The 26,074-nt window shown below is 35.0% G+C and overlaps 4 protein-coding genes and 1 long non-coding RNA gene across 6 annotated transcripts; 3 read left to right on the forward strand and 2 right to left on the reverse strand.

Moving 5' to 3' along the window:
* Positions 1–3,922: 3,922 nt before the first annotated feature.
* Positions 3,923–7,128, reverse strand: LOC116007112 (activating signal cointegrator 1). Its single transcript, XM_031247708.1, has 4 exons — positions 6,943–7,128; positions 5,043–5,687; positions 4,860–4,958; positions 3,923–4,694 (listed from the first exon to the last, which is right to left on the reverse strand). The coding sequence occupies exons 1-4, from the start codon at positions 7,090–7,092 to the stop codon at positions 4,338–4,340; spliced, it is 1,251 nt and encodes a 416-aa protein (XP_031103568.1). The 5' UTR covers positions 7,093–7,128; the 3' UTR covers positions 3,923–4,337.
* Positions 7,129–7,330: 202 nt separating this feature from the next.
* On the forward strand, positions 7,331–11,493 carry LOC116007098 (putative pentatricopeptide repeat-containing protein At1g74580). 2 transcript variants are annotated; one of them, XM_031247698.1, is made up of 6 exons: positions 7,331–7,529; positions 7,839–10,339; positions 10,411–10,481; positions 10,549–10,742; positions 10,885–11,060; positions 11,399–11,493. In XM_031247698.1, exon 2 carries the CDS (start codon positions 7,937–7,939, stop codon positions 10,271–10,273), a length of 2,337 nt encoding a protein of 778 aa, XP_031103558.1. In that variant the 5' UTR covers positions 7,331–7,529; positions 7,839–7,936; the 3' UTR covers positions 10,274–10,339; positions 10,411–10,481; positions 10,549–10,742; positions 10,885–11,060; positions 11,399–11,493. The 2 variants fall into 2 exon arrangements, with proteins under 2 accessions (XP_031103558.1, XP_031103549.1); XM_031247689.1 differs by having other exon boundaries at positions 7,847–10,339.
* Positions 11,494–13,488: 1,995 nt separating this feature from the next.
* On the forward strand, positions 13,489–14,203 carry LOC116007121. The gene is made up of 2 exons (XR_004095202.1): positions 13,489–13,736; positions 14,108–14,203. It is a non-coding gene; the product is annotated as an uncharacterized LOC116007121 (long non-coding RNA).
* A 920-nt stretch (positions 14,204–15,123) lies between these two features.
* Positions 15,124–17,750, reverse strand: LOC116008331 (60S ribosomal protein L34). The gene is made up of 4 exons (XM_031248676.1): positions 17,590–17,750; positions 17,324–17,403; positions 15,545–15,654; positions 15,124–15,403 (listed from the first exon to the last, which is right to left on the reverse strand). Exons 1-4 carry the CDS (start codon positions 17,666–17,668, stop codon positions 15,310–15,312), a joined length of 363 nt encoding a protein of 120 aa, XP_031104536.1. The 5' UTR covers positions 17,669–17,750; the 3' UTR covers positions 15,124–15,309.
* Positions 17,751–20,866: 3,116 nt separating this feature from the next.
* LOC116011267 lies at positions 20,867–25,022 on the forward strand. Its single transcript, XM_031250819.1, has 4 exons — positions 20,867–21,175; positions 21,250–21,568; positions 22,312–22,471; positions 24,242–25,022. Exons 1-4 carry the CDS (start codon positions 20,999–21,001, stop codon positions 24,699–24,701), a joined length of 1,116 nt encoding a protein of 371 aa, XP_031106679.1. The 5' UTR covers positions 20,867–20,998; the 3' UTR covers positions 24,702–25,022.
* The last annotated feature ends 1,052 nt before the right edge of the window (positions 25,023–26,074 follow it).

The raw sequence follows: 26,074 nt of genomic DNA on the forward strand, positions 1-26,074 counted from the left end.
AATTAGTATAGTAAATTGATATTATTTTATAAAAATACTATTCTAAACAATCTCAAAATAATTTACAATTTATTAAAATACTAAAATACAATAAACATTATTAATTTAAACAACATTAACAATAATTCCTAAATATCAAAGTATATTAACATTCATTTCATAAATTTCGAAATTATTAATTTATAAGCCCTAAAATACATTATAATTTCTAAAATTCCAAATATATTATAAATAATTCCTAAAGTACACAAAATTTCTTAAAATTCATAATTATTAATTTTTAAGCCCTAAAATACATTATAATTCTTAAAATTCGAAATATATTATAAATAATTTCTAAAGTACACAACAATTTCTTAAAATTCAAAATTATTAATTTATAAAGCCTAAAATACACAATAATTTCATAAAATTCAAAATTATTAATTTATAAGCCCTAAAATACAATATAATTTCTAAAATTCGAAATATACTATAAATAATTCCTAAAATAGACAATAATTTCTTAAAATTTGAAATTATTAATTTATAAGCCCTAATATGCATTATAATTCCTAAAATAGACAATAATTTCTTAAAATCCGAAATTATTAATTTATAAGCCCTAATATGCATTATTATTCCTAAAATAGACAATTCTAAATCGAAATTATTAATTATTAATTATAAGCCCTAATATGCATTATTATTCCTAAAATATATAACAATTTCTAAAATTCATAATGTATCAAAAAATAATTCGAAATTCGAAATTAAAAAAAAAAAAAAAAAAAAAAACGAAGCTTACGCCGGCGGAGTCACGAGCAGGGGCGGTGGCTAGCAGTGGCAGCTGGGCGGTGGCTGGGCGAGGAGGGGATGGCCGTGCGGGGCGGCGTTGGCGAAGGCGGTCGCTTGCGTAGTGGCGAGGCTCGGTGGAGGTGCGGTGGGCGGTGCAGCTGCGGCGGTGGAGGTGCGTCGGCCGGTGGCTGTGCGAGGGTGGAAGTCCGGCCGGTGGCTGCGGTCCTTAGTCGAAGAAGAAGAACGAAAAGTGATAGAAAGAAAAACGCAGATCTGAAAATCTGCTGTGCGAACGGTACTTTATAAAAGCTCTACGGCGTCGGTTGTAGCTACAACCGACGCTGTTTGTTTTTTTAAAAAAAAAAAAAAACGACGTCGGTTCTTTAGAAGAACCGGCGTCGTTTTATATTTTAAAAAAAAAATAAAAAAAAAATAAAATATGTACGACGTCGGTTTGACACAAACCGACGTCGTATAGTTATCGTAATTTTTTAAAAATTATTTAACGTCGGTTGTTTAGTAAAACCGACGTCGTAAATATTTGACGTCGGTTTTTTAAAAAACTGACGTTATTTAGGCGACGTTAAATGTGTTTTCTGTAGTAGTGTGTGCACTAAACCAATAAACAAATTTATTTTGTGAGTTTTTACGTGCATAATAAGTCAATAGGTATACTGCTTTATTTCCTTAAAACTTAACACACATTGTGAATTATTCATCACATATTTAATTGTAACGTACCACAAAGGAAAACCGTTCATACAACCTAGCTAGCTATAAGCTCTTTAGCTAGGTCAGTACTTTTAGTTATCAACGATCATTATTAAAAGTAAACGAATAATTTAATTGGTCAAAATAACCTTTTAACATTAAGTAAATATCATTCCTATGCACAAGTTTGTCTGTTATAATGATATATGATGGATACGCTGTTGTGGAGTGCACTCAATTCTGATACTATGGTCGCTTCTAATGGGCTGATTTGATTTGTTTGATTTAAATTTCTAAAGATTTTTTATTTATATTGTACCCAAAAAATTTTCAAGTGTATTGAAAATTTTTTATTTTGTTTGTTTGTTTATTCATTGAAATTTTTTAATGAATTAATATATTAGGTACTCGTATACACTTGACATTCAAACAAGAACATATTGAAAATTTGAAGTGTATGCTCAATGCGGGCTCTTTATATGCGAATATGCAATTAAAATTTTTATTGTTTCTAACAATTCTATGCCATTCAAAACCACCCAACACAAATACATGCTCAGTTCCATGCGGGACACAAAAGTGTTTGATCATGCAAATAATAGCTTCCCAAACATCTATAGATTCAAGGAGTTTGGCCAACTTAAACCAGAAGAAATAATTTCTTCAGAGTTATTTGGTAATATTTTTTTTAGTATATGGTAACTTCATCTTTCAGCATATGCTGTCACACTTACTTATTTACAATTATATGAATTTGTAGAAATAGATTTAATTGGCTTTATTTTGTCTATGCAATTACCCTGCACTACATTAGTTAATGGGCGAATGGATATTGTTATTCAAGATCACGAGTAAGTCATGTTTAAATACTAATTTTTCATATTATAGTTCTATTACTTCTTTTATCTTATTACTTTCAAAACAACTAAGCTTTATTGTATTTTATACAGAACAAATCTTTATGGTGCACTTTTTGGGACCAATATGTTGATTTATTGCTCCCACTTGTGAACCAGTTAGACCCTAAACTTGTTGTGTTGATAATTCAGATGTGTCGTACAAAGATGTATAATGCTAAAATCTAATTTCATCTTGACTTGTGATGCTTTGTAAATATTACATGATTTTTATTTAAGAATTAAAACATCATATGAAGTTAACATTTGTTATCTTAATGATTAGGTGGGGTTTTAGTAACTAATACATTTGGTGCTACTAAGCTTGCGATGGATAATAATTGTCAACAAATTTGTGATTTCAAATTATTGTACGTATTTTTTGTATTACAAATATTAAATATTACTAAGTTCGAATATTTAAGAATATTAATACTCCCTTCGTCCCGAAATGGTTGTCCCATTTGCTTTTTGCACGTTTTTTAAGAAATTAAAGTAAATGTAATGTGCTTTTCAATTATGCCTTTCACTTTTTCACTTTTGGAAATAAAAGCAATAAAGAAAGTAAAAGTCATAAGGGTAAATTAGGAAAAGTAGAATGATGGTGATGTTTAATTTTGGAAAGAGGGCAACATTTTCAAACAAACTAAAAATAAAAGTAAGACAGGTAAAATGGGATGGAGGGAGTAGTTTTTTAATAATTTGTAAAATCTTAAATTTTATTATAAGGTTGTATGTGAATCCTACACCAAATTTTGCACTTAGTACAATATCATCATTAACAATAGCATATGAGATCAATAATGGGATACTCAATAGTGGATCCTCTGGTTATTCATCATCCAGGTCACATGATAGCGTGTATGGCTATTCATCAATTGAATGAACGAATGGGAAGAAGAAGCTCAGTAGAGGAGACCATTTTAGCCTTGCACTAACGTCTATCTAACTCATGTTTAATGAAAGGACTAATAGTGGAACAATTCTGATAGTCAAGAGTTTAATTCGTCCAAATTAAAATACGATGACCAAATTTAGAAAATCACAATAGTCGGAAGATTATTGCTGAAATTAACTCAAATTTAATTACATAATACAAAATGAATAAAATTATTGATATGCTATTTCTTTAGTAGTAATAATTTAATTACATAATACAAAATAAAAATACAATTATTTAAAAGAAAAAAAAAAAACAAACATAGAAAATAAGAATTAAAAAAGAGTTATACTACATGTACCCCAAATTCTACTCCATCACTTTTACTCTATAATGTGCGCCTTAGAAAAAAGTTCAACATCAAATATTTTTGTGAGAAGGAATAAAAATTGAGAGTAAGAATTAAGAAACGAGAGTTCATTTAGTATTTCATTTTAGAAATTGAAAGTCCACAACCCACCTCACTAATAAAAAATTAAATAAATTATATAATTACACCTCTGCTTGCAATTTCAAAACTTGGAGGAGGAATTCAGCCTAACTAAACTACTGCCTAAGTAATTATTTTGTCCAAGCATGCCAACTATGCAAAAGATTGTAGCAAAAATAGCCAAACATATATTCATAATTCAAACATGAATTATACATAAATTTCTCTATTCACCTTTCTAAAATGGTGATTTGTTTTCCTTGGAGTCTTCGTAAATTACACTTTGTCGCCAAATGGAGTTGAGAACATAAAACCCAGAGGTTTTAAGGTCAAGATAGAAAATATATAATGGCCTCAACTTTTTAGCAAAATGGAGATAAAGAAGAGTACCATTAATGAAATTGCAACATAAGAAAGTAAGAAACAAAAACTAAGCTGAATATGGCCTAACACCTCTGTTTGGATCACAATTTTTGGAGCTTATCTGCTATGGCCAAACATGCACTTAGGCGTATCTTGTAGGGAAAATCCTCAACTTCTTACAAGCTGAATAACTGCCGTATGTTTTTCTTCTATTTTTTTTTTAGTTGTAATCTAAGGAGCATTCATTGTCATCTGCAATATGGGGGGATCTTTTGTTAACAGAGGGTTCATGCCAAGACTTGGCATTTGAAGACCTTTCTTGTTTGCCACGTGCGAGTTCATTGGCATCATGTTGCACTCTTCCGGTAATCTCCAAGCACAACCCATTCTTCAAAACTTTGTTCGTGTCCTCCTTGGGAGTTCTCCTCGGGCCAGGATCAAGGAAGATCGGTTGTATCTTGAGATTTGGGCTTGGCTTAAAGCGTGCATTGTCCTTTTCCTTTTCCTCTTCCTCAGATGGCCGAAGTAGAATCCCATTATGTAACTCGCCCGAGACCTCATCTTGATTTAAAAGCACCTGCAAAATAGAGTAAAGGAAGGTGAACATTTTAGCCCACAAATTAGTTTGCATTGGAGTCAGAATAATATCAGTGTTATGCATGAGGGATAAGAAACCAAGGCCTTCCAAGCATTTAGGAAAGAAAATAAAAATAAAAAGAAAAGGATAATTAGCAAATGTCACCTTGCGTCCAACAAGGTCAAATGTCACGACAACTTTACTGCGTTTGGCACGTTCAATCTCTTCTATCTCCTCCCTCTTCTTTCTTAAGAGTTCCTTTTCCTGTTTAGAACATAGAATGAAAAAATCAGCAGTATATATGCTGGATATTTGGACAAACATCACAAGATAATAGTTCATATATACCTCCATTGACAACCAGCTATTCCCTTCAATCTCATAGTAATCACTTTGGTCGTCTATTACTGTAGTACGTGCTGCAGCGTTGCGGTCGTAATCAACAAGCCTCTTTGCAAAGGCTTCAGCTGCTGCCTCAGCATCTGAAATTGGAAGTGCACCATCCAGACCAGCATAGGAGCTTCCTTCTTTGAGAACAAGAGACCCGCAAAAATTGCACGGCCCCTCACCTTCCTGTTCACAGACTATCTTCCCACAAGATAAACAATTGCTAATAAGCCTGTGCCTACGGGCCTGGCATGAACATGGCTTCCCTTGCTGAAATACAATGGATCCTTTTGCAGCCTCGGCAAGAGAAAGAACTTTTCCAGACTTCTTCTTTTTGGAATTGCTTTGACTCTGTTTTTGCTTGTTTTGTGAATCTGACGTCTCAGCTTTGGTTTGGCTTTCCTGCTTAACATGGACCTTATCATCTTTTCGTACTTTCACAGGCTTCTTAGCTCCAGCAGCAAAACTATCATTGGAAGGTGGCTTTACATATGCATGCAATTGGGATGTAGAAGCATCTCGAGTGTTCTGATATAAGTTCGAATGACCCCTCCTCTTCAAGTACTCCTCTATTACTCCTTTTCCAGATTCTTGCCCAATGATATTCTATTGATGACAAAAACAAGTAAAGCAAAACAACCTTCATTTCACACATTATGCTTCCACAAACAAATGAATGATAATTTTTTTTTTATCTTACTTGGGGAAGGATCATTTTTCCATGAAACAGTCAATTCTTCTAGTTATTTGGTATAAGGATTGAATTAGACTGAGAGAAGCTTATGATTGAAAGCACTTTGGTTCAAGAGATTTAACATTCCCGGGAATCTCACATAACCTAAGAATGTGAGAGGAATGTGATTCCCATGAAAACTACCAAAAATGAACCAAAAACAAAGTTTGGAAATCTCACATTCCCTATAGTAATCTCATGTTCCCTGAAACCAAACAAGGGAATCTGAGGCTTGCCATATTCACATTCCTAAGGTTATGTGAGGTAACCTGAACCCCTTACAGTTTGACAATCAAGTTTACAAGTTACACCTTTGTATAACATTAGTTATTTCAGAATTAGGAAACTCCTAACCATATATAGCTAAATTTATCATATCATTGTAGTTCTAAGGTTGAAATTCTTGAAGGGAGAAGCAATCTCAAATTGGATCAAACTAATATTGCCTCATTAACATACTCATCCAGTAATCACATCTAAAAAGTAGAAAGAGAAGGATCAAAACCAAAACTTGGATACCAAAAAGCATAATTTCCTAATCCTCTAGCACATAAGAATTTTCAACTCACTATACATGGGTAAATAGTTGCAGCATATACATTCACTTCAACAGAGTGAGTAAATATCTAAATGGTCAACAATCATAAGGCTGTAAACTTTAAATCACGAAAAGAAAATAAAAACTTGCTTTCTAATGCAGACGAATGAAAAGCAGTAAGCAAACTTGTGAGGCAGCAGCATAGTCCACAACTTACTAAACGATGCTCTAATGAGCATTTCTACAAACTATTGATCTCCATTAGGGAACTTTGTCAAGTGGAAAGAATAACCAGTTTACATGCTTAACTATTGATCTCCATCATATTTAGTAGGCTGCTTTTAGGTCATTAATTTCACCTGCATATGCTCTTGGACCAATACATATGATTTTAATGAGTTCAATATACCAATACTAACAATTAGTGAAAAATGAAGCCAAGAATGGAAATTAAGATGCTTCCTAGAACATTGCATGCTCAGATTGCCAGTATTATCCATAAATTTCGAGATAATTAAAGCCAAATTAAGGGAAGAAAAGTAGAAATTGTGTATAAATTGCAGGTATGAAGACGAAGGGAAGAAAATCACATCAAGATATTCTTTCGCATCGAGGGGTGAAGCAAGCTCGCAGTAAGATACTAGACCCGATATGATTTCGCTATCCAAATCCAGACCCGTATCGATTCTCTTGCATAACTCCAGTAGCTCCTTCTCCAGCCACGCTCCAGATGATGCCATTCTCTCTCTCTCTCTCTCTCTCTTGCGGCCCCTCAAGTGATCAAGTTTAAAATGTGAAACAAATTTGATCCTGTGCTCCGCACAAAATAAAGAAGAAATATACATCCGATTAAATTATGCCATGTCATCATCAACCACTTTTGACGGTGACGTGGCTTTATATGATTGAACGGGTGCATTCCATTTGTGTAAACCTCGCTATACAGTATCAGTAACTTTAGAGAAGAGAGATTAGAGGTTCAGTGCTTCTAGCCGCCACTCCACCATCTGAAAATCTAAGAATCGAAGACTGAAGACTTGAAGGAGACGAAGACGAAGCCTCCGCCGTACGCCATTGCCTGCTGCGCTGCTCCGCCGTACGCCATCGCCTGCTGCCCTGCCCCGCCGTACGCCATCGCCTGCTGCCCTGCTCCGCCGTCCGTAGCTTCTCGACGAAGGTACTCAGTCTGTCTACTCACAGCTCCTCTCCTTGATTTCTAGCTTGAATATAATGTTTTTTTTGGATAGACTAAATTCTCTATTTATGAAATTCATGAAACTTAGATTTGTATAATATTTTTTTGGATAAACCGAACCAAACTCTTTCAAACCGAACTAAACTACAATGCTACACCGAATGGTTTCATTTTTTTCAAAACCGAACAAACCTAAATCGAAGAAAAAAAAAAAAAAAACTAATCGAATACCGAAACACCAACCCCTAATTTCTTCCTCAATGGTGTTTGATTGTTTGCTCTTTTGCCTAGTATTTCAGGTTACTAAAACAAATGAAATCATAAACAATGAAATGTGTTTGATGGGTTTTCGTCGAATTATCAATTAGAATATTAGCAGTAACTTGGGAATGAGTCTTGCTGTGCTTCCTAAACATGTGGCAGCTGTCATAAGATGCCAAAAGAACCCATTGAAAGCATTGGAAATGTTCAATGCTGTGAAAAAGGATGATGGGTTTAAGCATAACTTGTTTACTTACAAATGCATGATTGAAAAGCTCGGTTGCCATGGGGAGTTTGAGGCTATGGAACACTTGGTTGAGGAAATGAGGAAAATTTCTGATAATGGATTGTTGGAGGGTGTGTATATTAGTGTTATTAAAAGTTATGGGAAGAAAGGTAGGATTCAAGAGGCGGTTGATGTGTTCGAGAGGATGGATTTCTATAGTTGTGAGCCATCTGTGCAGTCATATAATGCTATTATGAATATATTGGTTGAATATGGGTATTTTAACCAAGCACATAAAGTTTATATGAGGATGAGAGACAAGGGGATCACTCCTGATGTGTATACTTTTACCATTAGGATGAAGTCGTTTTGTCGCACAAATAGGCCTCATGTTGCTTTGAGGCTTCTGCATAATATGTTGTCCCAAGGATGTGTATTCAATGCAGTTGCGTATTGTACTGTAATAGGTGGGTTTTATGATGTGAATTGCCAAGTCGAAGCAAATGAACTATTTGAGGAGATGCTTGGAATTGGAATAATTCCTAATGTTACTACATTTAATAAGCTTATACATACCCTTTGTAAGAAGGGGGATGTCCAAGAAAGTGGAAGACTTCTTAATAAGGTATTTAAAAGAGGAGTTTTCCCAAATTTGTTTACGTTTAATATCTTTATTCAAGGCCTTTGTAGAAATGGAAAACTAGACGAGGCTGTGAAGATGTTAGACAGTGCAGAAAGGGGAGGTTTTACTCCTGATGTTGTTACTTATAATACAATCATTTGTGGCTTATGTAAGAGCTTAAAGGTTGTGGAGGCTGAATCTTTTTTGTTTAAAATGGTGAACAGTGGGTTTAAGCCTGATGCTTTCGCATACAACACAATAATCGATGGATATTGCAAACTTGGAATGATACAGAATGCAGATAAAGTTCTTAATTATGCGGCCTACAAAGGTTTTGTGCCTGACCAGTTCACATACATTTCCCTAATATATGGGTCATGTGAAAATGGAGACACAGACAGGGCCATAAGCTTATTTCATGAAGCAACTAGCAAAGGTATCAAGCCTAATGTAATTCTCTATAACACATTAATCAAGGGGCTTTCTCGGCATGGGCTTATTTTGGAAGCTTTCCAGTTCATGAATGAGATGCCAGAAAAAGGATGCAACCCAGATACGTGGACATATAACACAATCATAAATGGATTGTGTAAAATGGGCTGTGTATCTGATGCCACCGATGTCATGAATATCGCGATGAACAAGGGGATTCTTCCTGACATTTTCACCTTTAACACTCTGATTGATGGTTACTGCAAGCTGTCAAAATTGGCTGATGCAATTGAGATTTTAAACACCATGTGGGAACATGGTATTGCTCCAGATGTTATAACATATAATACAGTGTTAAATGGCCTCTGCAAGGCCTCGAGTTCTGATGAAGTTATGGAAATGTTTAAAGTGATGGTGGAAAAGGGGTGTGATCCAAACATTATCACTTATAATATACTTATGGAGAGCTTGTGCAGATCTAGAAAATTCACAAGAGCTTTTGATTTGCTTGAGGAAATCGAAAGCAAGGGTCTGTCTCCAGATGTTGTGATTTTTGGCACATTGATTAATGGGTTTTGTGAAAATGGGGATTTGGATGGGGGCTATAAGTTGTTCCGAAGAATGGAGAGGCAATATAAACTATCTCAGACAACTGCGACTTACAATATTATGATAAATGCTTTTTCTGAGAAGTTAGAAATGGACATGACTGAATTGCTATTTTCTGAGATGAGTAAAACTGGTTGTGTCCCTAACAACTATACCTACCGTTGTATGATAGATGGTTTTTGCAAGAAAGGAGACTGCGATTCTAGTTACCGCTTCCTCCTTGACAACATCGAAAAGGAGTTGCTGCCGTCACTACCAACATTTGGGCAAGTGATCAATTGCTTATGCATGAAGCATAGACTACGGGAGGCAGTTAGTACCATTCGCCTTATGGTGCACAAAGGTATTGTTCCCGATGCTGTGCATACAATTTTTGAAGCTGATAAAAAGAATGTCGCAGCACCCAAGATTGTTCTTGAAGATTTGTTGAAGAATAACCATATCAATTATTATGCATATGAACTCTTATATGATGCCATTAGAGATAAGAAGCTTATGAAACCGAGGCATAAGAGGAGTAAATTTGCTGCAGCAAATGATGAACTATTGGATTATAGGGAGAGAGTGCACCTATGACAAGCTCAAACTCAAATGTCTGCTCCGTTGTTAGGGGTTATATAACAGTGGTCCTTAAGATACATGGTAAAAATCTCTGAATTTGTATATAAAATTAATTGAGAAATGAAAATTACTTAGTCATGCTACTGTTTCAGGGCCAGGTGAGCAATGAAAAACAGCTTACAAGAAAGTTAATTAGTTTATCCGACAGCAGCATACATAGCAGGTAATTGATTATACTCATTCTTACATCTTCTGTTTGTTTACTTTCTGATAGTGGTAATGAAATCTAGGGAAGCAAGTCTAGAAGGATGGTGCACACTTGAAAGTTCTTCTGCCTATCTCGGAGACAATTCAGAGAAGGAAGATTATCCATGTATTTGCACCTTCTTTGCGTAAAAGAGCAAATGAACAATGAACCTTCTGTAAAGAGTGGTGTTAGAATGCTCTTCTTTCTGGCAATTCTCAGTCTTCTGCTGGTGCAAAGGTGATTCCTATTGAAATAGCATTCCTATTCCTCTATTATATTCTCATTTTGTAAACCAAACAAGCTGTAAAAGAAAAACATTTGAAATTACAGCAGAATTATTGCAATCTGTTAACCCATCCTGCATCTGGTATCTAAGCAGTTGAGTGTACCATTGTCTATCGGGATCAAAGAAGGAAGTCGTTTTATATATGCATCTGCCCCAGGGGGAAATGTGGCCATGGAAATGGTTTGACACAGTGAGAATGTCAAAGGAACCAGTTCTTGTTGTGCCCATCAGAAATACACCTAATCACGGTTGACAACATGGATGCAAAGGTGTGATTTCGCCATCTGCCTGTCTTTATAATTTATATAAACATCTTAATTTGCTTGAATAATAGTATAGTAATTTGAGAAGAGAAAGGGAGTGTGTTTTTACCCAAAAAGAAAAAGAAAAACATAAAGAGGAAAGGAAGTGAGTCAATCTCTTGAACTAATGATCAATACATATTAGAGGGTAGGAAATAGAATGAGAGTACTGTAACTCAAAATATATGACAAAAGTAAAACTCCCTAAAGAGTACACTTTCCCATAACATTTGTGTAAATATTAAATGAGACGTCTTGTCACTAATAGGCTAGAGCATCTACTGATTTTTTCTTGGTTTATGCAGGTTTTTTTAGTCTAGGGGGAGGTGAGAGGAAAAAGAAAAATGTACCTCATGGAAATTGAAGGTTTTTGTGGGACCTTGGCATGAAAAAAAACAAAGAAAGAGAAAAAAAAAAAAGAAGTAAAAGCCTGTTGCAACTTGCAGGTACGTGTTGGGCACACTTGCCGTGCCTACCTAGCATGTGTAGTGCATGCACCAGCTACTCAGCTAGGCATGTAATAAGCTACAGTTTTGTTTTGACTTTTTTTTTTTTTGTTTTTGTTTTTGTTTTTTTTTTTTTTTTTTTTTTCGAATTTTCTTGTTTTGCTTTTATTTATCCTACGTGGCATTTTAAAAATCCCGAAAAAACTCCAATTAGATTGTTAAGAGCATCCTTATCAATAGAGTTATTTCGCGGTTTTTTAGGAGTTTTGTAAGTGTGATTAGGAAAGAGAAAATGAGGAGAAAAAAAAAAAAAAAAACAAATCATATTAAAAAAAAAATAAACAAAACATTAAGCTGTCAGCCGCGCATCAGGCGCAGCTGACGCGCCTAGCGGCGCGTGCACTGCACGCGCCCGCTAGGCGCGTCAGCTGCGCCTGATGCGCGGCTGACAGCTTAATGTTTTGTTTATTTTTTTTTTTAATATCACTTTGTGCGGCTGTTCGGCTGACGCGCCAGAGGTGTGCTTCTTGTTGGAATTTGTAACTGACATTTACTGTGCTAATATCCTTCATTTGCAGAAGGAACTTTTTTTTCTCTCACTTGGGTTCTCTCCCTTCCAAGTCAGCAGTTCCTGTACCAATAACCCCTCATTATCTTCTGATGGTGTTGCTCTAAGTACATATGCAGAATAATTACCGATGCCATCCTGACTCCTGTTTAGTTGACAGATTTGACACAACACTTCTCCATGCCATTACATTAGGAAAATATTAGAGAGTACTTAATTTCCATTCTAATTGTTAGGACTCAAAAGTAAAAATTGGGGCATATAAATAATGGCAACTTGGACATAAATTTTTATATTCATGGGGATGCTAATATGCCATAATGGCAGTGGTTGACTATCATTATTAAGGCACATGATCACCATAGTTATAAGATGTGATAGAGATATAACAACCCACTAACCCAGAGTGTAGAGAGAGAAAAGGAAAAGCTACTCTCCTAAATGTGCGTTTAGCGCAAGCTTCGCGCCCCGTAAAACTATTTTTAAATTTTGTTTTCTTTTCCCGATAGTTGTATTTTTATTTTTTATTTTTAATTTTTTTTTTTGCTTTTGTTCTATCTTTCCTTGTAATCTGACAAAAACTCATCAAAATTTATGCCTATTGAGGATACTCTAATTAGTTATAGTTTTTTTTTTTTTTTTTTAAGGGTTTTTGAGGTGCCAACTAGAAGAGAGAAGGGAGAAAAAGAAGGGGAGAACAAGAAAAAGAAAAAACAAAAACAAATCTGACAAAAATTTTTATTTTTTTTTAAGAAAAGAAGTAAAAAGCTTAGTATTACGCGCCTAGCATGGCGCGTGCAGCACGCCCCTACTGGGCGCGAATATTGCCTCTCTTGGTTTCTTTTTCTCCTTTTCTCTTTCCATGCGGGCCCATTAAAAATCAACCCAGCAGTAATAAAAATAAAAACTCCTTAAAAAAATCCAGATAATTGGAATCTTGAACATTGTATGTATCCAGCTTCTGTACCTAATAATTCAAACATCTTCCAGGATTTATGGCTTAATCTTGACCACCATAGCTCTCTTCCATTTGCATTCTTTGAGTGATCAGAATCCATGGCAGAGGAGAACAAAGTAACTCTACATGGAATGTGGGCAAGTCCCTATATGAAGAGAGTGGAGTTAGCTCTAAAAATCAAAGCCATATCTTTTGAATATGTTGAAGAAGATCTGCTCAACAAAAGTTCCTTGCTCCTGCAATACAACCCTGTCTACAAGAAGGTCCCGGTGCTTGTCCACAATGGAAACCCACTTTCTGAATCGATGGTCATCCTGGAATACATCGATGAAGCATGGAACAACAAGCCTCGCCTTATTCCAGAGGATCCTTATGAAAGAGCAGTAGTCAGATTCTGGGCTGATTATATCCAACAGGTGAGATATAATATAAATGAGTTAATATCCAATTTAATCTTCAATTGTAGTGTTTTTTTTCTTCTCCCAAAAGGTTAAATCCCCAACCCTAAGGACCGACAGAACATTTGGAAAGGTGTAAATCACAGTGACTCAGTAGACGGGGCCAAATGTTGCTGCCTACAAGGGATCTGCCCACTTTGGGCATGATCCCCACACTGCCGTTGCTGAGTTTTGAACATTGGTCTATTCTCCCAAATACTGTCTACTGAACTAGTGAGCTTGATTTAGTCTTCGACTTTGATGCTTTTTCTTAATTGTGTCCTTTGTAACTGTAGCTTAGTAATTTTCTCTCTATTAATTAATACTTAATCTAGTCTTCGACTATAGTGGTTAATACCCAATTAGTTCTCGACTACATTAGTTTTTCTTGATTTAGTCTTTGATTCTAACCGCCGAAGATTCAATTAAGGAAAACCATCGAGATCTAATTAAATATAAAAAGACATTTAAAACTAAATTTGATAAAAACCACTATAGTCGAGAACTAAATTAGACATTAACTGTAATATAAATGTTTTCCTATGTATGACTTCTCTGTTTTGAAGTCCTTCAATTCATTTGTTTCATATTTCCATTTCGGCCAGGTAGCAGTATCTAAGTACAAGATGATCAATGCTGCAGGGGAAGAAGGATTTGGAGAAGCATGCGAGGAATTGTACGAGAAACTGAGAGTGCTAGAAGAAGGAATGAAGGATTTGTTTCCCAGGACTAGGAGGGTCCATTGCAGCTGGGACTTGGGGCTCCTGGATATACTGGTTTTTTCATTGTTTGGAGCAGACAAGGCCTATGAAGAAGGGTTTGGGATTGGGACTCAGATTCTTCATCCAATGAGGAACCCCATTTTACATTCTTGGGTGACAAGTCTAATGGAGCTACCTGTGATCAAAGAAACTGCTATTCCTCATGACAAGCTGGTCTCATTGTTTCAAGTGCTTAAGCAGGCTAACTTCAAGTTCTCAACCAATTGACCTACAACTGTAATGTTTTGAGTTTGTCTTTTGAGTAGTATCTCCGATCCCCTTCCTCCTAGTTGGAATTACATCTTATATATATATATATATATATATATATATATATATTCTCTTGAACTAAACAAGGGCATATGATATTACCATATTCATATTCTTGAAGTTATGCAAGATAACATGAATTAAACATCTTTTCAATAATAACTTTGTTATATGATATTGTGTGTTTCACTATGTTTCTTGAGCAATTAACCATCATTTATTTCGATTGTGCACTCTAATTTAAGTGATTCATGGGAAAGGGTGTCTTCTCATGTTGTTTTAGTAATCTAAAACCAATCAAAGGACCCTCGTCTAGAATAGAAAAAAAAAAAAAAAAAATCATCCTACAGAAAGCTTTATTAATGAACACATAAACCATCACACTTTAGTTTTTTTAATTTATGTACATATTTTGGTGTTGTCTAAATAATGTGTTTTAATTGAATTTATTTAATTTATACTTTACTATTTAATGTGGTCTTATGTATATTTTGAACTAAAGCTACTTTGTAACAGCTAGATGTGAACTTGATTACTGAATCCAAGAAGCAGAGGTTAGCCTGTGATATAATAATAAATTGATAATCCTCTGATAGAAAATGAAAATCAATCTCATAATTTGTTGTATATAAAATATACTCACTAAAAATGAAAAGGGGGAAATATTCATGCAAGTTGTGTAGCAATACCCTCAAAGTAACAAAATACACAACTCAGCAATTTTGAATGTCAAATGATTTCCAAAACTCATGGTCCAAATTTCTCAAGAATCTAATCTAACTCCTGGCAGCCTGTTTTTCTTTAGCTTTCTGGATCTTCAAAACCTTCTTAACAATTTTCTGCTCCTCTACCAAGAAGGCTCGGACAATCCTGAAATCAGCATGAATTCAACACTGATTGGGATGACAAAAATTACGAGAGATTGGACTGAACATTGTTATGTCTTTTTTCTGACAAGTAACCAAAAGATGCTAGAAGTGGAGGAAGAATACAAATATCATGAGAACAAACCTCTCTCTGACAGCTCCTCCAGACAATACACCCCCATAGGCACGGTTGACAGTCCTCCTGTTTCTAGGTAATCTGGACCTCTTGTACTCAGCAGGTCTCAAGTGAGGAATCTGAAAGAACCAAACACCATGTCATTAGCTTGTCTCAGTTTCTTATACAAACTGTCAACAAAGTAATAGGTTAAGTCCTGCAGAGACAAATATAGATTGAATAATTCGAGAAATAATGAGGGCAATGATGTAGTGTAATGCAAATCTCAAAAAACCCTCCTGATAGCGGTACATCCATTCAAAATGAAAAAAAGGGCAGGATTTTGCACAGGATGTTAATGAGTCAAGCAACTCAGACTCATCTCAACAAGTACTAAGATTTGATTAGTTTACCATCTAGCTAGCCCAAGCATTATGTATCAAGTTGAACCTAAGAGAGCTTTTATATTTTCAATATATCTTACATGTAATATAAATAGTATGAGTCCCAAGTTCAATTCCAATTTCAAATACATTCAAAAATATTTATCCAATTACATTTTTAACCAACTTTATACCTATTTACAAAAAGGCCCTAACAAGCCAATTCAAGCAAAACAAGAGCAGCTCAAAGATTGTCTTTGGTCAAACCCAAGCCCTAAAATAGATCACAGTAAAGTTCAAGCCAAGCTTTGAGCTTCATATATTGAATCGAACTAGAGATCATAGTGCTCGGGCCCAGCTAGAACTGCTAGGTTACACCTGTAAAGAAAACAATCCTACTAGTAGAAAAAGCTTAAAATAAGCTACACTGTGGAAGGGTCTAAAAAATTAAATACATGTGATAATTGATTTGGAAACTTCAAGTAACTTGGCTAGACACATCTGTACATCTCAAGTTCAAACAAAAGCAAGTCAAGCGACAAGCATATCATAGCTATGAACATACAGCTGCAATGTTTGTAGCAAGACCATACTTGTCATATAGCTGAAACTTGATATGAAATGCTTAAATTTGTAGAGCTATAAAACTGAAGTCATTTCAAACACTTAAAATCAACTACATAGAAAAACTAAAATGCAGTGGTAATGAAATTCAAGCAGATGAATTCCTGACCAAGAAGTCACTAATCTCTACTGTTTATTAGATAGGTGTCTCTAAGGGTCTAAATCACATCTCAACTGTTTAAAATCACCTCAGATTAATAAATTAACTGCACTAAAGATACTACATAATACAGGACCATTTGCTCATTCCATTACTCGCAATGAAGACAATAAGTAAACACGAGTATTTAAAAAACAAAAACAAAAACAAAAAACAAAAAAAAGATGTGTTTCAACGACAAATTATTCTATGGACCCAGGTCCAAATTACACAATTTACATACTTTACAATTTATATACTAAATGTTCACAATTTACGTACCGAATGTTCACAATTCAAATTGTAAACATTCAGTATGTAAATTGTTGCGGGTCCTCATTGAAAGGTAGACCCGGGTCTATGGTATAACTACTGGTGTTTCAATATACCAACAAAATATCCTAACATTTCAAATGGACCCAAAAAGTGACACTTGTAACTCGACTTTAGCAACCAGAGCAACTGTACAAGACTGAAGCTTAATGAGCACAAAAGGTATAAATAATAAATGGATCTAAAAGGAATTGAAATTATAATTAGTTGGGGATCGTTTATGAAGCAGCTAATGCAATCGATCATTCGAATATCATCTTACAATATTGAGACCAAAATCAATGTTGGAATAATTCCCCATTTAATTGAAAAAAAAAACATTAAAATTACCCCTTGAATTCTCTTTCCGGTGACAGGACACTTAGGCCCGCTAGCCCTCTTCTTGGTGCTTTGATAAACCAGCTTCCCACCTGTACATTTAAATCAAATTCAACAAAGTATTCCAGTAAAAGAAAATTTAAATGAAAAAGAAATCAAGTAAAAAGCTCACAAATACAAAATAAACCTAAAAAATCCAGATTTTATACTGTATCAACAGTATAGAAAAAAGAGATTTGCATTATTATTGTAAATATATGTGTGTAAAAGAGGAGCACCAGGGGTTTTGACTACGCGATGCTGGTTTGACTTAGTGGCATAGCTATGGCGTTTCCGGTAAGTGAGCCGCTGCACCATCTTCGGCTCTTTCTCTCTTTCTCTCTCTTGATCGAGGCTTGGAGAGCAAGGGCGTTTTTGAGAGGGAACTTTAAACCAACTGTTAAAGTAACCTAGATCAAACGGCAGCTGTAGTTCTGACCCCAATGGTTGGGATTCACAACGCGCAACCACTTGTATGTAGAGACGTAGAGTAATTTTCTTCTTTGCTTATTTGACAAATTCTTTATTCATTGCTTACTTTCTTTAGTAATTTTTTATTATTTTTAAATTTAATTTTTTGTGTTTAATAGTACTTTTAATGTAATTTTTAAATATATAAATTTTATATATTAATGTTAAACTTAATATTATGAAAAATTATATTAAAAATAACTTCAGTCAAGCTTCGTTAAATGAACCAGACAACCAAAATGGGACGGGGTAGTATTATTTTAGAGTGTGGGCAAGGGTAAGTATCACTCTGTATTTTAGAGTGTCAAAGTGTATGCAATTTAGTTACTCCGTAGTTCTTATGTGGTAAATTACAGATAAGGATATATGATTGGGTCTTAGTAGTTGTCAATTGTTATATCATGGATCAAGATTTATATTGTATTGTGGATTCTGGTTCACAAATTATGTGTCTGTTATTAACATATTTTGTACTTTCAATTAATAATTTATGTACTTATAAACAAATTGAATGCACATAACACATATATATATGGCATGTTTGGTAAATGGTTGTTAGTTGTTGATCGGGTTAGAAGGTATAATTAGTTAATAACATTAGCTAATTGTAGAAAGGTGTTTGGTAAATTAGTTGTTAGCTGCTAACTGTTTGGTATAATTTCTTTTCTCAAAAAAACTAATTGAAAAAGTTATTTTGAGTAGCCTTTTGAATTTTAGTATCTTGGGGTTACAAAGAGCTTATTAACCAAACATTTATATTGATTTTTTAACCATGTCAAACAACTAATAGTGGTCAAATAAGCCAAAATTGGCTGATAGGCTGATTATTTACCAAACAGGGTCATAATCATAATCATAATCATAATCAAATGTGAACTAGGTTTCTCATAATAAGTGTGGACTAATTTGATCCATCCATCTAGGATGATCAATTGCTAAAAAATGACGGAATCAATTTTATAAATATTAGTATACGAGAATCAATTTAGGGATTCCATACATACCTATTTCTTTAATGTAGCAGACCTAATTAAACTGTTAGGTGTAAGATACTTTAGAAGATATATATCTTTATTTTTAAAAGTAATTGTGCCATTTATCAAAACATTCATAAAATGGTGGAAAATCAAACAAATTGAGACACACAAAACAAATGAGCAAGAAGTTACTATATATTTCTTGAAATTCAGGTGAGTTAATGCCACATGGGGTCTTCCGAGTATAGTGATTTTGCTATGTTTAGTCATAAACTTTCAAATTGACCATATGTGATCCTTCGACTTTCAAATTTAACCATTCTTGGTCTAAGTTAATCGTCCATGGTCCTTCAACTTTCGAAATTTAACCACCTGTGGTCCTTTTGAAAGCACCATGACTGATTAAAATTTAATAGTTGAAGGACCATAGGTAATTAACTTGGATCACGAATGGTAACAATTTGAAAGTCGAAGGACTACGGGTGGTCAATTTGAATGTTTAAGGACTACAGGTGGTCAATTTGAATGTTTATGTGGCAAAACCACTATACTCGGAGAACCTCAGATGGTATTAACTGAAATTCATGTGCACAATGTAAGAATTCCAACCCTGGATGAGTTGCCAAAATTTCTTCAAGCACTGGTTTGAAGTCCGCCTACAGTCAATTGATCAATTAAACATCACCTTCTAGTTTACCCATTTTTACCATTTTTGTAGTGAAATCAATGCATCAAGAACACAAAACGTCAATAAATCATCTTTTTTTTTGTTTGCATATTTAATTTTTCCCCATCAGTAAAATAGTGAATTTGATAAAGCAAATTAAACTTTCTTAATCCAAAAGACCTCACACCACCTAAAATATTCAGAACAAATCCTCATATAAGAGTTAAAGAATTGCATAATTAATACAAATGGTTTTTTATGATTTTATGATTTCATGAAGCTTTTGTCGCATAAACCTAGCTTTAATCCACATACAAATTTCCATGTAGAACAGGATACTTATTACACTAGAATCGACACCACTGTCAAACTCATTCAACCTTGAAATTGATTCTTTGATGCTGAAGTCACCAACTGCATCTAATTGGTTAGCATCTATTGTGACTTCATCGACCTTGTGGAGTATTGAAGCACATATAGGAGATAAGGTAGTGGCATCAATTGGTTGAGCTTCACCTGTCAAGATCTTTGATTCATAAGACATTTAATTGGTCTGTACTACTTGCATATCTTCAACCGTTTCTATCATGATAAATGGTGGCTCGTGCTTAATAACAACAATGTTAATGGCTCAATCCCCTATGTTATGTCAAATGCAAAAAGACTAGTACAATTACAACTTCATACAAACCAGGTTTCAGGATTGATTTGTCCCTAATTGAGGAATTTGCTGAGCCTTCAAGTGCTTTTTTTGGTTGAACGAATCAGATTGAATGTAGTGTTTATCATTGACTCCCTTTAGCTTAGCCCTCTCCCAAATATAACTAAAAGAGATATGCTGATGATATGATTTTGTTTCTTTTCTATCACTTCTTTTGGTATATTTTCAGCATTCAATTCTTCGTCTTTGAACTCTTCTAAGTCTTCGGCTAAGAGTTACCTTGAGTTTTGTCATGAACTCGTTGTGACGAGCTCTAGCAAGTATTCGGTCTATAAGCAAAAGATAATAAATGTAATGAAAAATTTGGGGGTCTTTTCTGATCTTTGGTATCATAAAAATCAAGAGCTAGGGTTCCTAATATTACACATTTAGTATTTATTTATTAATTTTTTATTTAAAAATTGAATTTGTAAAATGAAATTAAAAAGTTGGAGAAATAAAAAACTGGAGAAATGGATAATGAAAAAAAATATAAAAAAATATAGAGAAACGAAATAAACGGCCCAAAAGCCTCCAACCCATAATCCACTATCCGTATTCATTTTCATTGTTCGGGTCAGTCATTCGGGTGGGCTGGGTTATGCACAACCATAGGTGTGAACTGTGAAATGTACATTCAACATTGTACGTAGATCAAGCATTTTGTTCACAAAATGTCAATGAAATTGAAGCATTATTATTACAATAATAATTAAGTGTGTTCGTTGCTCTAAATTCAACCAGAAGAAATTGAACGGTCAATAAACTGCTGTTGAGAAAAAAATATCTCAGAATCGCTCTGCTCAGCTCAGCTCAGCTCCTCGATCTCATCCATGGCTTCCTATGCTGTATTTCACCTACCATCATCTTCCTTAACTATAGCCTCTAAAACCCACCGATCATTGCGTGCTCAAAACTTCCATGCCTACAAGCCCCTTAGAATCGAGGCCTCTACTTCTCTCGACTACTCAAACACCTCCATCTCCAATAAACCGCACGCATCTTCTAAGGTATTTTAAAATAAATCCAATTTTGATGATCAAATTTCGTAAGTTATTTATTTAACCCTGCGTTTTTCTTGCAGAATAGTACTTGGCAATGGAAGTATAAGGAGAACTCCGTGAATATATATTATGAGGCGCATGAAAAGGAAGAGAAAGATGAGTCTTCCAAGAATATTCTGATGATACCAACTATTTCTGATGTTAGCACTGTGGAGGAATGGAGGTCAGTCGCCAAAGACATTGTAGGGCGAGATGGGGCAGCTGGTTACAGGGCTACCATTGTGGATTGGCCAGGTTTGGGATACTCTGATAGGCCTAAGCTGGATTACAATGCTGATGTTATGGAGAAATTTTTGGTTGACTTCATCAATGCACCTGATGGTCCTGTAAGCAACTCAGGTTAGTAAAAATGGTTTCCTGAATTTAGTCAAAGATGATTGGGATTGGAATTGGGAATGGAAGAAAGAGTTTTACTTAGTAGATGACTGAGGTTGTAGTTGTTATTGTTTAGCCTCATAATACTGATTATCTGATGAGTCCTGACATTCCTTTGATTATGTTCATGCTCCATAATTTCACTTTTTACTCAGCATTTTTTCTTGTTTTATGAGGAATGTATTGCACTGGTGAGTTTAATTTATTCTCTTGCTGTCAGAACAAGCAATTTCCTGATCATCGTTTTCCCTCATTTTGTTTTACTGAGCGATTCACTGTAGTCCATCTAGTAATATTTCACCTTATTTTGTGTTTGGATGGGTAGAGAGTGAGGGGAAAGAAATGGGATAAAAGGAAATGGATAGAAAATGCAGTGTTTGGATGAGAAAATGGAAAATGAGGAGAAGGGGAGGGAGAGGTGGTGTATTGAGAGGGCAGAATTTCCATGCGGAGTGTGTTGAGATTTGAGAAAGGAATGATTATCTGCATATCCACTTTCTGCGTCCTTTAAAGTTTTGACAATGGCTTAGGCCTCCAGACCAATCTGCTTCTGATTCCTTTCTGATACGCCCCCAGCCAAAATCTTTTGCCATGCCTCCTTAATATATTTCTTTTGCATCTTGACAACGTAGTTATCTAGAATCTAAATCTGACTAGATTTTTGGATTAGAAGTGTCCTCTGTAATACCTCTAAACTAATGTATTAGGTAATGACTTGGTGGTCATTGGAGGAGGGCATGCTGCAACTCTAGCAGTTCGTGCTGCAAAGAAGGGTTTAGTGAAGCCAGTTGCCATTGCTGCTATTGCACCAACCTGGGCTGGTCCACTTCCTATTGTTTTTGGTAGAGATTCTAATATGGAGACAAGGTAGGGCTACGTTCCTTCTCATGTGCTCTTTTTAACTATCTCCGTATTTCTTTAAAATGGACCAGAGGTAAGCTTACTGATAACTAAGGCAGATATAAGCTCATTTTAACCTATCCAGAGGATAAATCTTATAGGAAATTTTGATCTACCCTGTACGATAATATTTACTTTAAAATGGACATAGATAGTCCCTTCAATTTTGTTGAAATGGGCGGTGTTTGCCATTGTTTTAATTTTTCCATCAAAATTGGGCAAAAAATGCTAATTTAATCCAGTGTTATCAAGGCGTCGCCTAGGCGTCCGGGCGGTCGAGAACGACCGCCTAATCTGCTGGCCTCGCCTAAAAAACACGATCGGCGAAGTCGCCGGAAACCACTGCACGCGCCGGCGTGTGACGGCGGAGCAGCTCGGAGACGGTGGCGCGTGAAGGCGCGTGAGCTATCCGATGGCGGTCGGACTCCTTGCCGTGGTGTCGCCGCCGCTCCCTGAACCCAGCCCAGGCACTAACTTGCTCCAATAATAGGTTAAAGGTTGAAAATATTCATATTTGGTCTGATATTTATATATATACACATATAGGCATAGAAAGGAAAGACTCTTGAGCTGTCCAATACACTGCAAGTCTCAAGGAACAAGTCTCAAGGAACAAGTTTCAAGGAACTTTTGAGATGCCCAATACCATAAAGTCTCAAAAATATTAATCTAACATTTGATATTTAATATTAATTGGTTTATATATATATATATATATATAACTCATCTCCTAGGCGACGCCTAGGCGGTCGCCTAGTCGACTAGTCGACTAGGCGATCGACGGCATCTCGCCTAGAAAGTCCGCCTTGATAACTATGATTTAATCAACCCTTAGGGTATTAAATAAAATTAAAAACCCATATCATAGCTACAAAATCCATTGTGACCTGTTGTGGCAAAATGACTTCCTTCCTATCCTTACCCTTCAATTCCTTATATTCATTAAATTCAATGATAGATATAATAAACCCCACTTGAGCAACTATGAATGACAATTTCCATGCCCTGAACTCTTCCCACCCATGGTTAGGAGCATCTTTTTCCATCAAATCATTTTGACTTCAAAAAAAGATAGGAATAGTTCCTACTAGGTATAACAAGTTAACAACTCCAAAAAAGGTTTGAATAAGTTTGATTAGTGTCAAGGAAAATTACATAGATGACATTAATATGTGACTACCAGGCAGCTCAGCATATTGCTATTAATGCAGTCTTTTCATGAACGAACCAAATATATTGAAGTTGATTGTCACTTCATTAGGGAAAATATTATATCAGGATTGATTACTCTAAACCATGTTAACTCCACTAATCAATTGGTGGATTTTCTTACCAAGTCACTTAGAGGTCCTAGAATAAAATGTATTTGTAACAAGCTTGGGGCCTATAACCTATATGCTCCAACTTGAGGGGGAATCTTAGAGTACAAGAGCTATATCTTATATGAAGAGTCATATTTTTACAGTTTAGGTTCCTTGTATATATATACTTTGTTGTACCAATCATTTGAATCCATCAAATATAAGTATCTTTCTTAACATAAACTCTAACTAAAGGATCAATATTGCCCACTTTTTGAAAGTTGAGGGACTAATGCTATCCACTTTTTGAAAAAATGGATGTGTTCTTATACTTGAGGTACTAAACAAATTGTTCTAGTTCCTCTCTTACTTGACTAAGCTGATATCATATGTTTTCTATTGTTTTATTTGGTTTTTATTTTTCATGAATTCATAGGTATGGTCTTCTTAGAGGAACTTTACGGGCTCCTGCTGTTGGTTGGATGATGTACAATGTACTTGTTAGCAATGAGAAATCAATTGAGTCACAGTACAAATCCCATGTTTACGCAAATCCAGATAATGTCACCTCAAGTATTATTGAGAGCCGATATGCACTTACAACGCGGAAAGGTGCTCGATATGTGCCTGCAGCTTTTTTGACTGGTTTACTTGACCCAGTAAAGTCCAGAGAGGAATTTGTTCAGCTTTTTGCGGGATTGCAAGGAGGGACACCTATTCTAGTTATTTCAACTTCAGGCTCACCAAAGAGATCAAAAGCTGAGATGGAAGCCCTTCGGGAAGCCGAAGGTGTGAGCAAATATGTTGAAGTGCCAGGTGCTCTTCTTCCCCAAGAAGAGTATCCTGAGAAAGTTGCTGAAGAGCTTTACAGGTTTTTACAAGAGTATTTGAGCTAAAGACTGATAACCAGTTAAGAGGTAAACGATTTCCTTCTTGCTGAGTAGTAATGAAGATTAATTGTTTAACCCTTGTATGAGTATCACCTGTTTTATACACGACAGTTTTGTTTATATGAAAACATAAGCGAAAATATATCTGTATTTAGTGAGCCACTGAGCCATTGCTTGGTTGCATTAAGACCTAAAAGTTTGAGGTTCCATCCAAGCCTGGTGACTTGTGATGAGTCTACCTTGAAGTGCCACATTGATTACAAAAACTGTACTCAGAATACTTGCTACTCATGATATAAACACCTTTTCGATAGATGTTTAGTTTCACATCATTTCCACTGAAAGTAACAGTGTATAATCATGGGAGAAAAATACAGGTATTCTTTGTGCGTGTGCGTATTCTTGTAAGCACTATTTTCAAATCAAGTTTTGATGCAGTTTTGACCAATACATATATTAAGGCCAAATTAGTTATTAGCTTTTTGTTTAGTTTGAATATGGAAAATGACATATAAAGATATTAACAATTTTTTTTTTCTTCTTTGTGTTAAGAGTCCCACATTGAAAAAATAAGAGAAAATATATGGGTTTATAAGACCATGGGTTAGACTAGTTAATTTGTTGGAATCAATCTTTTAGTGTGGTTTGGCCCATGTGCATTATAGCCCAGTTAGTTAGTTTCAAAAAAAAAAAGTTCTAGTTAGTTTTTTGATCCCAAAAAGCTAATTTAATAAACCTATCTATCAAACATACATATTAGCCATTTAACCCAGTCAAATAGCTAAAAGCTGATCAAAATGCTCTCCAAAGACTTGTTTTGGCACCAATGTGGGCTTCTTAGGGATTTGCACATCATATTCTTGCTGTATGGAATTGATAACATGAAGTCATCAAACTGAATAATTCACATTGAGAATTCTGAATGTTGAACTATGCATCTCGTGGGACCGTCATATTGAGTGGTTTTCCCTTGAATGCTAAATGGTGAACTCATCTTTATGAATGAAGCTCGTCTATCTAATTACTTGTATTCTAGTATAGTAGTATGCTCCATTTTTATTTTCTGATAAATAATCTTGTATACTAAAATCAATTTTTAAAGCTCATGTAAACATTACATGTTCTTCCTCATCTCACAGTTTTATGTATAATTTGATTTTCACTGTTTGCCTATTTCTTTATGATTGCTAGGATCCAATATAAAGCCACATGTATTGGTAAAAGTGGGCCCTTTGTTAACCAAGCATTCTATATTCACCTTCACAGATAAACTCTCTTTAAACTAAAATCATTTTCTAAACCTCACTTAAAAGTGGTAAAAATGGTCCTTTGCTAACCAAGTATTCTATATTTTTCCACTATCTTTCTGTTTGTGTGTG

Source organism: Ipomoea triloba, chromosome 2, assembly GCF_003576645.1.
Source record: "Ipomoea triloba cultivar NCNSP0323 chromosome 2, ASM357664v1".
Classification (NCBI taxonomy): domain Eukaryota; kingdom Viridiplantae; phylum Streptophyta; class Magnoliopsida; order Solanales; family Convolvulaceae; genus Ipomoea; species Ipomoea triloba.

Coding starts and splice junctions, on each gene's coding strand:
- LOC116008331 (XM_031248676.1), bottom strand. CDS start 17,668: ATGGTGCAGCGGCTCACTTACCGGAAACGCCATAGCTATGCCACTAAG. Junction 15,655..17,323: donor CCGGAAAGAGAATTCAAGGG/GTAATTTTAATG, acceptor TGGTTCTTTCAG/ATTCCTCACTTGAGACCTGC. Junction 15,404..15,544: donor GGAGGAGCTGTCAGAGAGAG/GTTTGTTCTCAT, acceptor TGCTGATTTCAG/GATTGTCCGAGCCTTCTTGG.
- LOC116007098 (XM_031247698.1), top strand. CDS start 7,937: ATGAGTCTTGCTGTGCTTCCTAAACATGTGGCAGCTGTCATAAGATGC.
- LOC116011267 (XM_031250819.1), top strand. CDS start 20,999: ATGGCTTCCTATGCTGTATTTCACCTACCATCATCTTCCTTAACTATA. Junction 21,176..21,249: donor AACCGCACGCATCTTCTAAG/GTATTTTAAAAT, acceptor TTTTTCTTGCAG/AATAGTACTTGGCAATGGAA. Junction 22,472..24,241: donor GATTCTAATATGGAGACAAG/GTAGGGCTACGT, acceptor ATGAATTCATAG/GTATGGTCTTCTTAGAGGAA.
- LOC116007112 (XM_031247708.1), bottom strand. CDS start 7,092: ATGGCATCATCTGGAGCGTGGCTGGAGAAGGAGCTACTGGAGTTATGC. Junction 5,688..6,942: donor ATGCGAAAGAATATCTTGAT/GTGATTTTCTTC, acceptor TGTCATCAATAG/AATATCATTGGGCAAGAATC. Junction 4,959..5,042: donor ATAGCTGGTTGTCAATGGAG/GTATATATGAAC, acceptor TGTTCTAAACAG/GAAAAGGAACTCTTAAGAAA.